General features: G+C 55.8%; 1 protein-coding gene across 1 annotated transcript in view; it reads left to right on the forward strand.

The window, feature by feature from the left end:
• The first annotated feature begins 2492 nt into the window (after nucleotides 1-2492).
• The window catches only part of LOC102104664 (Krueppel-like factor 15), a 65917-nt gene continuing 52896 nt past the window's right edge, over nucleotides 2493-15513 (forward strand). The window contains exons 1-3 of the mRNA XM_005529416.3: nucleotides 2493-2567; nucleotides 4751-5640; nucleotides 6063-7837. Coding sequence (XP_005529473.2) covers nucleotides 4814-5640; nucleotides 6063-6240 — 1005 coding nt within the window. The 5' untranslated portion in view covers nucleotides 2493-2567; nucleotides 4751-4813 and the 3' untranslated portion in view covers nucleotides 6241-7837. The remainder of the gene's footprint in view (nucleotides 2568-4750; nucleotides 5641-6062; nucleotides 7838-15513) is intronic.

A 15513-nucleotide genomic window follows, 5' to 3' on the forward strand; every position in this document is an offset into this window, starting at 1 on the left:
GATGGATGGATGATGGATGGATGGATGATGGATGGATGATGGATGATGGATGATGGATGATGGATGGATGATGGATGGATGGATGGATGGATGATGGATGATGGATGGATGGATGATGGATGGATGGATGGATGGATGGATGATGGATGGATGGATGATGGATGGATGATGGATGGATGGATGGATGGATGGATGATGGATGGATGGATGGATGGATGGATGGATGGATGGATGGATGGATGGATGATGGATGGATGGATGGATGGATGATGGATGGATGGATGATGGATGGATGATGGATGGATGGATGGATGGATGGATGGATGGATGGATGGATGGATGGATGATGGATGGATGGATGGATGGATGGATGATGGATGGATGGATGGATGGATGGATGATGGATGGATGGATGGATGGATGGATGATGGATGATGGATGGATGATGGATGGATGGATGGATGATGGATGGATGGATGGATGGATCCATGGATGATGGATGGATGATGGATGGATGATGGATGGAAGGAAGGAATCCATGGATGGATGGATCCATGGATGGATGCTGGTTTTCCTTTCTGAGGTCACATCCTGCCCGCCAGACGTTCGTGTTTTATTTATTGGGTAGAGTGAATATTTTGTATACATCGCCAGAGGAAAGCTTTTATGATAAAGTTTTATGGAAAAATATGGGGGGAAATAAAAATGTGCAGAAAAAGGGAAAAACACCTGAGCCGGCCACAAGGGGGCGCCACCAGGGTGAGGGGCGTGGCCAAGGGATGACTGATGTGCAGGGGGCATGGCCAAAACAATGACAAACTGATTTGGGGGCGTGGCCAAGGGATGACTGACGTGAGGGGGAGTGGCCAAAAAAATGACAAACTGATTTGGGGGCGTGGCCAAGGGATGACTGACATGAGGGGGAGTGGCCAAAAAATGACAGACTGATTTGGGGGCGTGGCCAAGGGATGACTGACATGAGGGGGGAGTGTCCAAAAATGACAAATTGATTTGGGGGTGTGGCCAAGGGATGACTGACATGAGGGGGAGTGGCCAAAACAATGACAAACTGATTTGGGGGCATGGCCAAGGGATGACTGATGTGCAGGGGGCGTGGCCAGAAAATGACGGACGTGGCAGGGACGTGGCTAATTAATGACAAATGAGATTTAGAACGTGGCCAATGAATGACTGACGTGCAGGGGGCGGGGACATTTATCGCGGGTGTGGATTGGGGCGTGGCCAAGGAATGACGGACGTGGCCAATTAATGAGAAATGAGGTTCAGAAGTGGTCAGGGTGTGGTGAGTGGATGGGGGGCGGGGTTGAGCGCGTGGGCGTGGCCGAGGGGCTTGGCCTGGGTGTCACTTTTGGGGTGGGGACATCGGCGCAACTTGAGGGGCGGGGCATGAGCGGGATGGAGGGGGGGCTTTGAGAGGGGAGGGGTCAATGGGGCGGGGATTGGGGCGTGGCAAAGGTGGGGTCAGTGACAGGGAGGGGACATGGGCGTGACCACGGGGCAGGGGCGGGGTTGGTGTTTTTATGGGCGGGGAAATCGGCACAATGGGCACGGCCGGGGGCATTCCTGGGTGCGATGTCCCCGCTCCGAGTGCCACCGGTGTCCCCGGGGCAAGGGACGGGTTTTTCCCCGCACAGCACAGCTCCGTTTTTCCCCAAAAAAGCTCCGGTCCCGCTCGCCCCAGCGGGTGCGGTACAAACCCCGAGCAGGAAAAAAATCCCGGGAAAAACATCCCGGGAAAATCCCAGGAATTTTATGTAAATCAAAGCGTGATTGAACCATCGCTGCCTGAGGATTCGGAGGAGCTGAGACCTCCACAACCCCTCCAAGTCCATAAATAAGTGTTATTAATTATTATCGATACTTCTCTGATGCGCGTTCCCGGCAGTGACATTCAGCACTGCGAGGCTGTGACACGGGTCGGTGACACACGGTGACACTCGGGGAACAGCCCCGGGCCGCCCTCTCCGCGCACCTTCAGCGCTGGGCTCTCTATTTTTCATTTCGCTTTGATTTTTATACATTTGAAACCTTTCCCCGGGCCGGGTGTTTTGTTCTGGCCCAAAATCTCACGTTTCTCCCCTAGCAGAGGAACTCGGTGAGGTTTGGTGGGGCTCAGCCCAAAGCCACCCCCAGGGACCCCAAAGCCACCACAAGGACAGAGCTCGCTCCTGGCCCCATCAGCAGCATCCGAGCGCTGCCCAAAACCTCCCGCACACCTGGATCCCCCTGGATCCCCCTGGATCCCCCTGGATCCACCCGCGACCTGCAGGGACTCGCCTCCTTTTCCCGAAACGCCGGAGAGACCTGGAGCGCTTCCAGTGTGACCGAGCAGCGGGAGGAAACAGCGGCGGGGCCGCGGGAGCTGCTCCAGAGCCTCGCAGGGACGGAGCCGGGACATCCCGGTGCCCCTCCCGGTGTCCCTCCCGGTGCCCCTCCCGGCTCGGTGTTCCAATGGGATCGGCGGCGGCGGCCGAGCCCTCGGCGGGGCGGGGCGGGCCGGGAGCCGCCCCCGGCGGAGCCGCGGGACCCGCGGGCAGCGGAGGGGGGTAAGGGGCGCGGGGGGGGTCGGGGGTCCCTCCGGCGGCGCCCCCGGGGGCACGGGGGAGAGGGGGATTGGCCACCGGCAGCACCGGGCTCGGTGTCACCGGCTCCGCTCCGAGCCCCGCCGGGGCTGGGGGGATGCGGTGGAGCCGGAGCCTCCGCTCGTCCTTGGGCATCGCTTTGCGCCGGGACATCGGCACCGGCTGGTTCGCCCCGAAAGCGGCGAGCCCCGGTTCTGCACGGCCGCCGTGCTAGCCCCGGCTCCGGGAGGTTCCAGGTGTTTGTTCACTCGGTCACCGGAGGCGAGCCGTGACCCTCGGCTGCGTTCCCAGCTCCCGCTGTTGTTGGCTGACCTTGGGCCGGTCCGGCTCTCCATGTGCTCGGGCTGCACATGTGCTGCTCTCCTGCAGCCAGCCGCGGCTCCCGGGGAAAATCGGAGGAGCAGAAATGCGAAGTGAGGCTCGGGAAGGACGCTGCCCTCGCAGTGAGGGACAGAGCCAGGGCTCCGTTTCCTTGCCGTGGCTTTGGGGTGACAGCACTCGTGGCATTTGTGCAAAATTGGGTTGACAGGGCAGTGGCACCAGTCTTGCCCCACAGTGCTGCTCTGCCAGCTGGGGCATCACCACTGCCCCAAACGAGATGGGAAACTGAGGAGCAGAGCGCTCCAAGAACTTCCCCAAGGCTGCCCTGCTCAGATCTCCTCGGTGCTGAGCCAGCAGCTCCATCTCTGCACTTTCCTGCCCTCTGGCCGTGCTTTTATTCCTGCTGTCAGCCCGGCAGCAGGGCTGTGCTCCGTGAGGAGTGAAGAGTTTGATTCAGCTCTCCTGAATGGGGACGGGCTGCAGGGATGGAGATCCCCGAGCTGCTCTGCAGGAGCTGGTTGGAAAATCAGGTTTAAGGACACGCTGGGAGAGGTAAACAGGAGCCTTTGGTAGCCAGAGGGGGGAGGCTTTCCCCGCAGAAAGAGGAGATGCAGAAGAAAAGACAAAAGATCCTAAAACTGATGTGAAAGAAGGTGTGGAACTGCCTGGAAGGGGTTGTTCAGAGCACAGATTTGGGCTGTGATGAAAATTCCAAGCCTGGAGGCTGAGATTGGCCTGAACACCTCTTTACCTCTGGTGTGAGCAGTGACAGTCCCTGCTCACTGTGACTCGCTGGGCTGGACACACCGGGAGGGCCCCTGCAGCTTGTTCCTGGCAGGTTTGGGGGCCATTTCCTAAGGAGAAGAGCATTTATATGGCATCCAGAGTGCTCAAAAATTCCCTCTGGCAGCTCTCGGGACCCTGGGGAGCTCTGATAACAAGGACTGGTCCGACTGGTTTGCAGCTCCACAGAAATCTGATGGAAAAGGCTCTTAAGGGACTTGGACAAAGGTTTTCTTTCCTCTGAAAACTCCATTTCTGCATTAAATACAAATAGATCGCTGCACCACGAGTGCTTTGGTGCTGCAGAGCAGGATGGGGACAGGGACACTGTGTGGCTGCTCTGGGGGTCCTTGGGCACCTCCCTCCCACCCCCTGAGCCCCAGCAGGGCCTGGGGGGTCTGTGACAGTGACCAGCGACCCCCGAGCACACCCAGCTCCTCCTGGACACGCCGTGCTCTGTCCCAGCTGTCTGCAAACGCCGTTTGTGTCCTCAGGAGCCCCGGAGCTGACCCTGGCCAGGCTCTCTGAGCTGTGGCTGAGGCTGGGCAGACCTGCCCGGACAGAACCGCGGCGTGTTGGGGCTCCCAGCGCCGCTGAGCATCCCCAGGCGGGGCAGCAGCACCTGGGAGCTGGCTCCTTCTTACCTGTGCAGGTGGGGAGCTTTAACCCAGCGCCGTGGCTATGCCAGGGCCTGCCCGCATTCACAGCCTGGAGAAGCCACAGAATCCTCTCCCGGATCACAACGAGCCCCTGGCTAACCCGGAGTCATCCCCTGCGCCACCCAGCAGCGCAGAGCTGCCCTCCGGCACAGGGAGGGATGAAGGGTTTCTCTGGGTGTGTTTTTACCCCCACAAACTCCCCAGAGAAGTTGGCTTTTGGGGGGAATCTGCCTCGGAGGAAAACGGCCAGCCCGTGTTTTTTCTCTTTAAAAACAAAGGCGCTGCCAGGTTCTGCTGTTTTCTTTTCAGCGCAGTTTTGTTAAAAAGGTTGAGGTTTGCGTGTTTGCTGTTTGGAAATAACCTCGGTGTGCCGTTCCCTTGCAGATGAACGGAGAATTCCCCAGCTGAGCTCTCCCGAGCCAGGAGCTGCCTGTGGGGAGGCACCAAATGGTCTCTGTGAGCTGCCAGGACCTGCTGCCCTCCCTGACCAGCCCTTCCCTGCTCGAGAGCTTGGCCAGCGCCGTGCAGTGCAGGATGCCACCGAACCTTCTGCCAGGACACGGCGGTGACCCGGAGGGCTCTGGCCACGTCCTGGCGGGCAGCACCGGGGGTGCCAAGGGCGAGCCCCCCAAAGCCCAGCTCAGCGAGGCTCAGCTCAAGCTGCCCGACTTCTGCCTCTCCCAGAACTTCATCCCCACGCTGGAGGAGATCGAGGAGTTCCTCAGGGAGAAGGCAGAGCTCCCCAGGGATGAAGCAGGAGATCCTCACCCCGCGGGGTGGAATGTGGAGAGCGAAGCTGAGCTCGGCTCCGGGGCACACGAAGGAGGAGGAGGAGGAGGAGGAGGAGGTGGAGGACACGTCCCAAACGCTGCGGGGACAGCTGCCGGTGACCAGGCAGTTCCCGTTATCCTGCAGCTCCAGCCTCTCCCGACGGACAGTGTCACCCCTGGGGGTGTCAGGGTGGCCCAGCTGCTGATCAGCCTGCAGACCCCAAACCCTCCCCTCCTCCCTCAGCTCCAGCCCCCCGGCACCATCCTGGACCAAAAATACGTCCGAATCGCCCCTCTGCCGGTGGTCACGGGGCCGGGGGACGCGCAGGAGGCCGAGGCAGCCCCCGGGTGCCAGCAGGGCACCCCATCCCTGCTCCGCATCCACCGCTGCTCCCACCCGGGCTGCGGGAAGGTTTATTCCAAGAGCTCCCACCTGAAGGCTCATTTCCGCCGGCACACGGGGGAGAAACCCTACACCTGTGCCTGGCCCGACTGCGGCTGGAGGTGAGTGAGGGTCCCCCAGGGTGGAATCTCCAGGGGGAATCCACAGCCCCAAGGAAAACAAGCCTTCCCTCCCCGGTGATGCTGCTCCGGGCTGGATGTGGAGCTCCAGGAAAGCATTCCCACCCAGGCTCCTGGCCCCTGGCCACTGCCAGCCTGAGCTCTTTTCCCAAAAAACCAATTCCTTCTCAGCGCCTGGGCCGGAAGGTTCCAGCAAGGGAAAACAAATGGAGGAAATAGGTGGACAGCGTCCTTTGAGAGCAAGGGAAAGAAACTCAGGTCTCACTGGGTGAATTCTTTCCCATTTCCAAATCCTTGGAGGGGTCGATCTCGGGAGCTCTGCAAGTGACCCAGGAGGCTGCGGCAGGGACAGAGCTGGGGCTGTGCCAGGGTCACTGGATCCAGCATTCCCACTTTTCCTGCAGGTTCTCCCGCTCGGATGAGCTCTCCCGCCACAAGCGCTCCCACTCCGGGCTCAAGCCCTACCAGTGCACAGCCTGTGAGAAGAAATTTGCCCGCAGTGACCACTTGGCCAAGCACCTGAAGATCCACCGGGGCCAGCCCTGCAGCCCACGGACGCTTCCAGGGGGGAGCAGGAGTTAATTCCTGCTGCTCATCCCTGCCAGCGAGGCCGGGAGGTGCCGGAGCCTCCGCAGGGAGGAGGGGGAAGCGACCCCTGAACAGACGACAGGAGATTTGGTTGTCCCTCCTTTCACCAGTGATGAAATTCCCGAGCTGTTTCTGGCTCTCTTTGAAATACAAGTGATGGAAATCGGCCTGGATTTGGGCTGTGTGTGGGAAAGTCACGCTGTAAAACTGGGATCAGGCGTTTCAGAATCCCAGAATCCCAGCGTGGTTTGGGTCGGGAGGGACCTTAGAGCTCATCCCATGGGCAGGGACACCTCCCACCATCCCAGGCTGCTCCAGCTTGGCCTTGGACACTTCCAGGGATGGGGCAGCCACGGATTTTCTGGGAATTCCATCCCAGCCCCTCCTGACCCTCACAGGGAGGGATTCATTCCCAATATCCCATCCAACCCTGCCCTCTGGCAGGGGGAGCCATTCCCTGTGTGCTGTCCCTGCATCCCTGATGGAACAGGGATGGATGGGGATCTGTGGGGGCTGGAGCAGATATTGACATTTTCCAGTGTGGTTGTTTTGTCCCTAAATCTGCTTCATTTTGGTGCTGGGGGTCTCCCAGCTGGCTGGCTCCCTCCATGGCGTCCTCTGCGTGCTTGAGAGGGACAGGAGATGGATTTTGTGGAGCCCCAAAGGGAGCAGGAGAGCAGAAAGCAGCGCCAGCAGAGCCCTTTCCAGCACAGAAGGACATTCCCAAGGAGACACGGGCGCGTGAGGAGCCCGGAGGAGCTGAGAGCTCCTGCCAGGGGAGCAGAGCAGGCTGCTGACGTCCTCCTCCTCCTATTTGCCTTTTGGTTAATTAAAGGCCAGCTCCTCACCTCGGTGCCAGCTCCCTGAGCTTCTGCAAACATCTGGGAGGGAACGAGGTGCTTGTACAAACACGGGATGGGCGTCAGGAGCTGATTTCCACGGGGCTGTGCTGGATTTTGGTGCCTGCAGGCTCTGGGCTCTGCTCTGCTGCCCCAAGGAGCTGCCCTTGAGCTGCCGTGGTGAAGAGTTGTACCCAGAACAGGTCAGGGAGATGGGCTCAGCCCTTCTCTGGAGGGCAGGGGTTGTTCCCTGCAGCCCTGCTGGGACAAGGGACAAGCTTGGATGTGCTCCAAGGGTGGGGAGAAGCAGCTCCGGGTGGGACACCAAAGTTCTGGCTGGGAAGGGATCCTTGGGATGGAGCTGGAGATGTTGGTGTTGGTGTCCCAGCAGCGTGGCTGCAGGGGAAGACGAGCAGGGCAGCTGAAAATCATTTATTCATTAAAGATTTTTACTCTGAAATATTTGGGGAGGCTCAGGCAGCCCCTGGGGGAGCCGGAGATGGACGGGGCAGGGCCCTGCCCTCCTCTGAGGCTGCACTGAGGCGTCATCATCCCACAATGTCCTGGTTTCTCCTGCAGTCACTGCAGGGGTCCCAATCCAGCCTGGGGTGTGTCTGTGTGTGCCCAGGTGTGCCCAGGTGTGCCCAGATGTGCCCAGGTGTGCTCCAGGTGTACCCCAGGTGTGCCCAGATGTGCTCAGGTGTGCTCAGGTGTGCTCAGGTGTACCCCAGGTGTGCCCAGGTGTGCTCCAGGTGTACCCCAGGTGTGCCCAGATGTGCTCAGGTGTGCTCAGGTGTGCTCAGGTGTACCCCAGGTGTGCCCAGATGTGCTCAGGTGTGCCCCAGGTGTGCTCAGGTGTACCTCAGGTGTGCCCAGATGTGCTCAGGTGTGCCCCAGGTGTGCCCAGGTGTGCCCCAGGTATACCCAGATGTGCCCCAGGTATACCCAGATGTGCTCAGGTGTGCCCAGATGTGCTCAGGTGTGCCCCAGGTGTGCCCAGGTGTGCTCAGGTGTGCCCCAGGTGTGCCCAGGTGTGCCCCAGGTATACCCAGATGTGCCCCAGGTATACCCAGATGTGCTCAGGTGTGCCCAGGTGTGCCCAGATGTGCTCAGGTGTGCCCCAGGTGTGCTCAGATGTGCCCAGATGTGCTCAGGTGTGCCCCAGGTGTGCCCAGGTGTGCCCCAGGTGTGCCCAGGTGTGCCCCAGGTATACCCAGGTGTGCCCAGGTGTACCCAGCTGTGCCCAGCTGTGCCCAGGTGTACCCAGATGTGCCCAGCTGTGCCCAGGTGAGCCAGGAGGACAGCCCAGCTCAGGGTGATGCTGCAGGAGGAGCAGGCAGCTCTGTCCCAGCCCATTTGGGGCTGCCTTTTGTTCCAGTGCCTTTTCTCCTGCCTGGGGTTGGCTCCGTGCCCCCTTTGCCGCGGGGCTCTGCGCACAGGCCCCGTGCCAGCCTGACTCACGCCCCTCTCGTGCTTTTACCTGTCCCCCTGGGCTCCTCTCCCTCGCCCCAGACTCTCCCAGCCCTCCCTGCTCGCCCTGGGCCTGCCCCGTCCTGCCTCCCTCTGCTCCCAGCCGCAGGCAAAGGGGAGCTGGAAGAGTCTCCAGATTTTGGAGTGAGAAGATTCGGGTCTCGTCCTCAATCCAATCAATCTCAGTTCTCCAGAGGGTCCCTGCTGCTCCTGGGGTGGCTCTGCTGTGGAAGACGGGGCTGGGAGCGCTGGGAGAAGGGACTCGGAGCTCCCCTGCTTTGTTTTGCCGTCCCTTCCACAAAGGGAGAGGAGATATTTTTATAAAATAAACCACGCTAGATCCGTATCTCTCGTGTGATGCCTGCTGGAGTCTCACCTGCTTCCCTCTGGGGGACTCTGGATGCCTCAGGAGGTTTGCTGAGGGCTCTGAAATTACCTCTCCTCTGCTCCTGGATCTGCTCCACAGGAATATTCCCAGTGGCAGCAGCAGGGATGGGGCTCCCACGGCTCCGGGGCTGCCGAGAGGTGACACAAGTGTCACTGTGGTCACCGGGCCCTGGGCGGTGCTGAGCGGGAGCAGGGACCTGGGCTGGCTCTGGGTTCCCTGCTGGAGGAGTGGGAATGGCAGGAGAGGGAATGAGAGGAGTGGGAATGGCAGGAGAGGGAATGAGAGGAGTGGGAATGGCAGGAGTGGGAATGAGAGGAGTGGGAATGGCAGGAGTGGGAATGAGAGGAGTGGGAATGGCAGGAGTGGGAATGAGAGGAGTGGGAATGGCAGGAGTGGGAATGAGAGGAGTGGGAATGGCAGGAGTGAGGATGGAATGACAAGAGGGGACTGACAGGAGCAGGAATGGAAGGAGTGAGGATGGAACGTCAGGAATAGGGATGGCAGGAGCAGGAATGGCAGGAGTGGGAATGGCAGGAGTGAGGATGGAAGGAGTGAGGATGGAATGTCAGGAACAGGCATGGCAGGAGGAGACTGGAACGGAAGGAGTGAGGATGGAATGACGAGGGGACTGGCAGGAGCAGGGATGGCAGCAGGGGACTGGAATGGCAGGAGGGGACTGGCAGGAGCCGGCTCCCGGCTCTGCAGCCCGCAGGCTGCCAGGTTGCTAAGCAGAGCTTTTGAAGAACCGCACGCAGCCAGGAGTTGTGGCAGGGCAGGACGTGGGAGAGCACAAAGAGAAGCTCAGGCGCTGTTGCTAAATTTGCAGCTGGGGCTGTGGGGAAAGCAGGAGCAGCAGAGCCCTCGCAGTGACAGCAGTGACATCCCCGGGCTGCCCACGTGCAGCTCGTGCTGGCTGCTCATCCTGCAGGGCCACTGCAAATCCTGCCTCAAAACCCCTGTGCAAATGCAGCCCTAAGATGGATCACAGCATTACAGGGTCCTTCCTTCCTTCCTTCCTTCCTTCCTTCCTTCCTTCCTTCCTTCCTTCCTTCCTTCCTTCCTTCCTTCCTTCCTTCCTTCCTTCCTTCCTTCCTTCCTTCCTTCCTTCCTTCCTTCCTTCCTTCCTTCCTTCCTTCCTTCCCTCCTTCCTTCCTTCCTTCCTTCCTCCTCTTCCTCCTCTCCTTCCTCTCCTTCCTCTTCCTCCTCTTCCTCCTCTCCTTCCTCTCCTTCCTCTTCCTCCTCTCCTTCCTCTTCCTCCTCTCCTTCCTCTTCCTCCTCTCCTTCCTCTCCTTCCTCTCTTCCTCTCCTTCCTCTCCTTCCTCTCCTTCCTCTCCTTCCTCTCCTTCCTCTCCTTCCTCTCCTTCCTCTCCTTCCTCTCCTTCCTCTCCTTCCTCTCCTTCCTCTCCTTCCTCTCCTTCCTCTCCTTCCTCTCCTTCCTCTCCTTCCTTTTTTCTCCCTAATAAAGTCAGAACTGGATTTTTATTAATGATTCTCCCTTCCAGGTTTGAGTTTTATTGGGGAGAAATGCAGTTCTTGGAGGGGTTCAGCAGCAGAATTTGGCTCGAGGCAGGGAGAAAACGGGAGCTTGGGTTTTCCTAGGAGAGCAGGGAAGGGTTTTTGTGGGAATGGGATGTGAAAATCAGAGAGGGACAAAACTCAGAGAGCTCCTGGCCCTGAGTGACAAAAGGTGGGAGCTGCTGGTGGGCAACACCTGGAGAAGCTTTGAAATGGGAAGGAAAAGGGACAGGAGCCCCTCTTTGGGTCACACACATCCCAGGAGAAAGCCCAAGCTCTCCTGGAGCCATCACTGAGCGTAAAACACAACAAAATGTGGGTTTATCCTGGCCTGGAGCTGCAGGAGCTCCCACCTGAGGCTCTGCCTTGGGCTGGGAGGGGTTAATGAACAGTGGGTTAATGAACAATGGGGTTAATGAACAACGGGGATTAATTCAAACAGCTGGCTGGGTGGGGGAATGATTCCCTGATCAATAATTCCCAATATTTCCCAAATCAGCTTGGGGCAGGGAAGGAACATCTCGGTGTAGGCCAGGCCTGATGAGCCACTTTTGTCCCTGCCAGTGGTGACCCCAGAGCTCATCCTCAGCGTGGATTTGGGATCCACCTTTCCTGGGAGCTGCTCTCCAGCACAGGTAAAACACTTTCTTTCCCAAGATTTGGCCCAAAATGCCTTTTCTGAGGGGAGATTTCCTGTGGAAGAGGATGAGGGTGACGAGGCCTGGTCAGGTTCATCGAGGCCTGGTCAGCCATGGCTGCCACAGGAAAGGTTCATCCTTCCCAGAAAATCCCAGATAAAGCCTCTCTTAGCATGGTGGGAATCAGAGCCGTGATTCCACATCCCCAGATCTGTTTCTCTTTTGGAAATGTTGGTTTTTTTTTCCCTCTGTGAATGAATTCCCCCAACTTCCACCCAAGCGCAGTTTCACACCTCGGCTATTTCGGGCCTGGGGTTGTTTGCACAAACAGCAGGCTCTGAAATGAGATTATTTTATTATTTCTTTTTTAGATGTCGTTTCCATGTGGTTTCCAGCTGGTCAGGTGAGGAGAAGCAGGCAGCTTTCCTTGAGCTGCGTTTGGAATTCCAATCGGGATGTGGGAATTTCAGGAGGGGGAATTGTGCATTTAGCAGGAGAGGTAACACAGTGGGAACGAGTTTGTGTAATAACCAAAATTCCAGGGCTGAACCTCAAACCACCTCCAAGCTGGGCTGAGGCAGGGGAGAGGAAATTCCGGCAGAAATTCCAGCCTTTCTCCTGCTCCTCAGGGTGTGCTGGAGTTCCCATGGGACTGGGTGATATCCTGGTTTTTCCTGAAGTGAAATTTGGAGTGTTGACGGCTGCTGGGTGATCTGGGCATCACCAAGTGCTGGTTGGTGAAATATTTAATTTTGGAGATTTTATTCCGTCTCCTTCTGGCTGCTGGGGAGATTTGGAATTGTCCCATTGAGTGGGGATGGAGGTTTTTGGATTGGAATAATCCCCCTGCTGTGGATGCTGAATTTCCTCTCTCCCTTTTATCTGCCCTGAAAATACAATCACAGGAGCTGGGAGTTTTTTTCTGGAGGAAAATATTCAGAAATAAAGGTTTGAAACCAGCAGAGATCTGTGGCTTCTTGAGAGCAGGAAACACAGAGAAATGGGGGGGAAAAAAAAAAAACAGTGCAAAAAAAGGCTTTATTTGGTCTGAAAAATCAGAGATTTTGGGCATGGAAGTGAACACAGGGATGGGAACTGATTTATTTCTCCTGGCACTTCAAGGTGCTCCTGAAAACAAAGGCTGCTGGTGTTTGTGGGTCCCTCAGAGCCTTGGAATATTCCATGGGCATCCAAGAGTCCTTGGGATTTTGGAGAGGCGATGATTTCCCCCGTGAGGATCCCAAAACCGGGAACTGAGACCTTGGTGAGGGCCTGGCCTGCTGGAGCTGTCCCTGGGGTGGGAACAGGATCAGTTTTTAACATTTAACATTCCCTCCAACCCAAGCCAGGCTGGAATTCTGGATCCTTTGAATACAGAAATCCCTGAGAGAGCAGCAACCAGCGGCTTTTCCTCGTGAAATTCCCAAAACCAACCAAACCCTTCCCCTGACCCAAAGGCTTTTCCTGTCCCAGGGGCACAAAATCTCCCGGAGCTGCTCCGTTCATTCCACGGATTTTGGATTCCCGGTGCTTGGAGCTGGGTTAAAATAGAAGCTCCAGCGCTGGGCAGGCTCTGCTCAGCTGCTGCATCACGTCCTGGCTTTTCCCTGTGCTCCCCATTCCCTCCTGACGCCCTCTCCAGCCACCAGGCAGAGCCCTGGGGAAGGGTTTGGATAAGTTTTGGAATTCTCTGCCTGCCCTGGGTTTTCCTGGGGGCTCTGTACCCCTCCACCACTCTCACAAAATCCATTTTCCACCTTGATTAACATTCACCAGAAACCCCCAATTAAATTATGTTCATTTTCCCCTTTCATGCTGCTTCTTCCCCGTTAAAACAGGAGCTGTTTACACGGGAGCTGCTTTCCTAAAACCTCTTTCCACATGAGCTTTTATCCTTTTTTTTTTTTTCCCCTCCCAAACCTTGCTTGATTTTTATTCCATCCCTTTGTCTGTCCTATATTTTTTCTTTCCCTGGCTGATGCTGTCTAAGATAGGAACAAGCCCACGTTGAATTGCAAACACCCGGCAGTGGGAGCAGAACAAAATGGGAGTTGCACAAAGTAGGAAATTTCTTATCCCCTAAAAAAAAAAAATGAAAAAGAAGAAGTTGATTGTCACTGGAGCCACCCCCGTGATGCAGCTTTAGGAGCTTTGGGGTTGATTTTTGGGTGCTGCCCCTCTCTGTGTTGGTTTTTTTTGGGGTTTTTTTGGATTCAGCTCCTGCAATTTTTTCCCCCCCAGTGCCAAAATTTTGGGGGGTGCCAGATTTTGCCAGTGGGGAGCAGAGACAAAGCCAGGGGAGGATGTGGAGTGGTGGAGCTGTGCCCTTTGCATCCCCAAAGGAGATTTTTCCATCCCCAAAAGAGATTTTTTCATCCCCAAAGGAGATTTTTTATCCCCAAAGGAGATTTTTCCATCCCCAAAAGAGACTTTTCCATCCCCAAAGGAGATTTTTCCATCCCCAAAGGAGATTTTTCCATCCCCAAAGGAGATTTTTTCATCCCCAAAGGAGATTTTTTATCCCCAAAAGAGATTTTTCCATCCCCAAAGGAGATTTTTCCATCCCCAAAGGAGATTTTTTCATCCCCAGAGGAGATTTTTCCATCCCCAAAGGAGATTTTTTCATCCCCAGAGGAGATTTTTTCATCCCCAAAGGAGATTTTTTATCCCCAAAGGAGACTTTTCCATCCCCAAAGATTTTTCCATCCCCAAAGGAGATTTTTCCATCCTCACAGGAGCTCCTGGAGGAACCAGGATTTGGGAATGAGTTGAGCACAGCCAGGTGCTGGAGCTGTCCCAAAAAATTGGATTGAGCTCGGCTGGAGATGCTGGCAAAGCTCCCACCTGTGACAGGAAGAGCCTGGGAGGGTTTTTGCTTTATTTCCCTTTTTTTTTCTGAGGTTTGGAAGGGAAAAAGGGATTCTGGGCACAGAGGGGGTGAGGAGGAACCCCCAGAGCTCCAGATATTCCTGGCTTGGGCATTCCCCAGCTCTGACAATGTGGAAATACTGCCTGATGCTCTCCACAGGAAAAAGGAAAAGGGAAAACGTCCACGCTTTCACTTCAGAGGGGTTTATTTGTTTTGAAGGATGAGGGAATTGATTCTGGAGGATTTTTGTTTCTTTTCTTCCTTTCCTTCTCCTCCATGCCTGGTTCCTTTTCCTTTTATTTAAAAGAAGAGCTGGGAAAAACACAAAAAAACTCTCTTAAACTGCTGGATTTTAAAAGAAAATGAGCTCCTGTAAATGGATAAATGATGGTCAGCCTGGCTGAAAACTTCCCCTCTCCCTGGGCTTTGGAACCCCTGTCCTTCCTCAAATCCCAAACTCTCTGCTTTTCCCTGTTTTTATCTCCCTCCTGCTTTTTAATTTATTTTATTTTATTTTTGTACAGAAAGTTCTGATGAAGGAGAGCTGGAGAGGAGCTTTGGAAAAGGGCCTGGAGCGCCGGGACACAGGGAATGGAATAAACGGGATTTTTTGGGAAGGAATTTCCTGGCTGAGAGGAGCTGGGATGGAATTCCCATCCTCTGGAAGTGTCCCAGGAGCTGGGATGGAATTCCCATCCTCTGGAAGTGTCCCAGGAGCTGGGATGGAATTCCCATCCTCTGGAAGTGTCCCAGGAGCAGCTTCCCGGCTTTAATGAGCTGCAGCTCCCAATGAATCCCCCTGGGAGAGCCCGGCAGGGAAAAAAAACATCGGGAAAAAACCTGGGAAAAACAAAACATCGGGAAAAAAACCTGGGAATACCCAACATCAGCCTTGGCTGAGCCTCAGCCTGCCCTGGGGCACCCACCCAGGTGGGCTCTGGAATGTTCTGGTGCCCCCCCTCCGCGTTCCCCAGGCAGAGCACGAGCCTTGGGAAGAGGAATTTTAAGTCTGGTTTTCTCAAAACTGGGGAAAAACTGGGAAAAAGTGGTGAAAAACTAGGAAAAACTGGGGAAAAACTGGGAAAACTGGGGAAAAACTGGGGAAAAACTGGGGGAAAACTGGGGGAAAACTGGGAAAAACTGGGGAAAAACTGGGAAAACTGGGAAAAACTGGGGAAAAACTGGGAAAAAACTGGGAAAACTGGGGAAAAACTGGGGAAAAACTGGGGAAAAACTGGGAAAACTGGGAAAAACTGGGGAAAAACTGGGGAAAAACTGGGAAAACTGGGGAAAAACTGGGGAAAAACTGGGAAAACTGGGAAAAACTGGGAAAAACTGGGGAAAAACTGGGAAAACTGGGAAAAACTGGGGAAAAACTGGGAAAAAAACTGGGAAAAAACTGGGGAAAACTGGGAGAAACTGGGAGAAATTGGAAAAAAACTGGGAAAAAATGGGAAAAACCGGGAAAAACTGGGAAAAAAATGGGAAAACTGGGAAAAAAATGGGAAAAAACTGGGAAAAACTGGGAGAAACTGGGAAAAACTGGGA

The sequence above is a fragment of the Pseudopodoces humilis genome, chromosome 26, assembly GCF_049639895.1.
Source record: "Pseudopodoces humilis isolate 2021_Gansu_Grassland_sample_001 chromosome 26, ASM4963989v1, whole genome shotgun sequence".
Lineage (NCBI taxonomy): Eukaryota > Metazoa > Chordata > Aves > Passeriformes > Paridae > Pseudopodoces > Pseudopodoces humilis.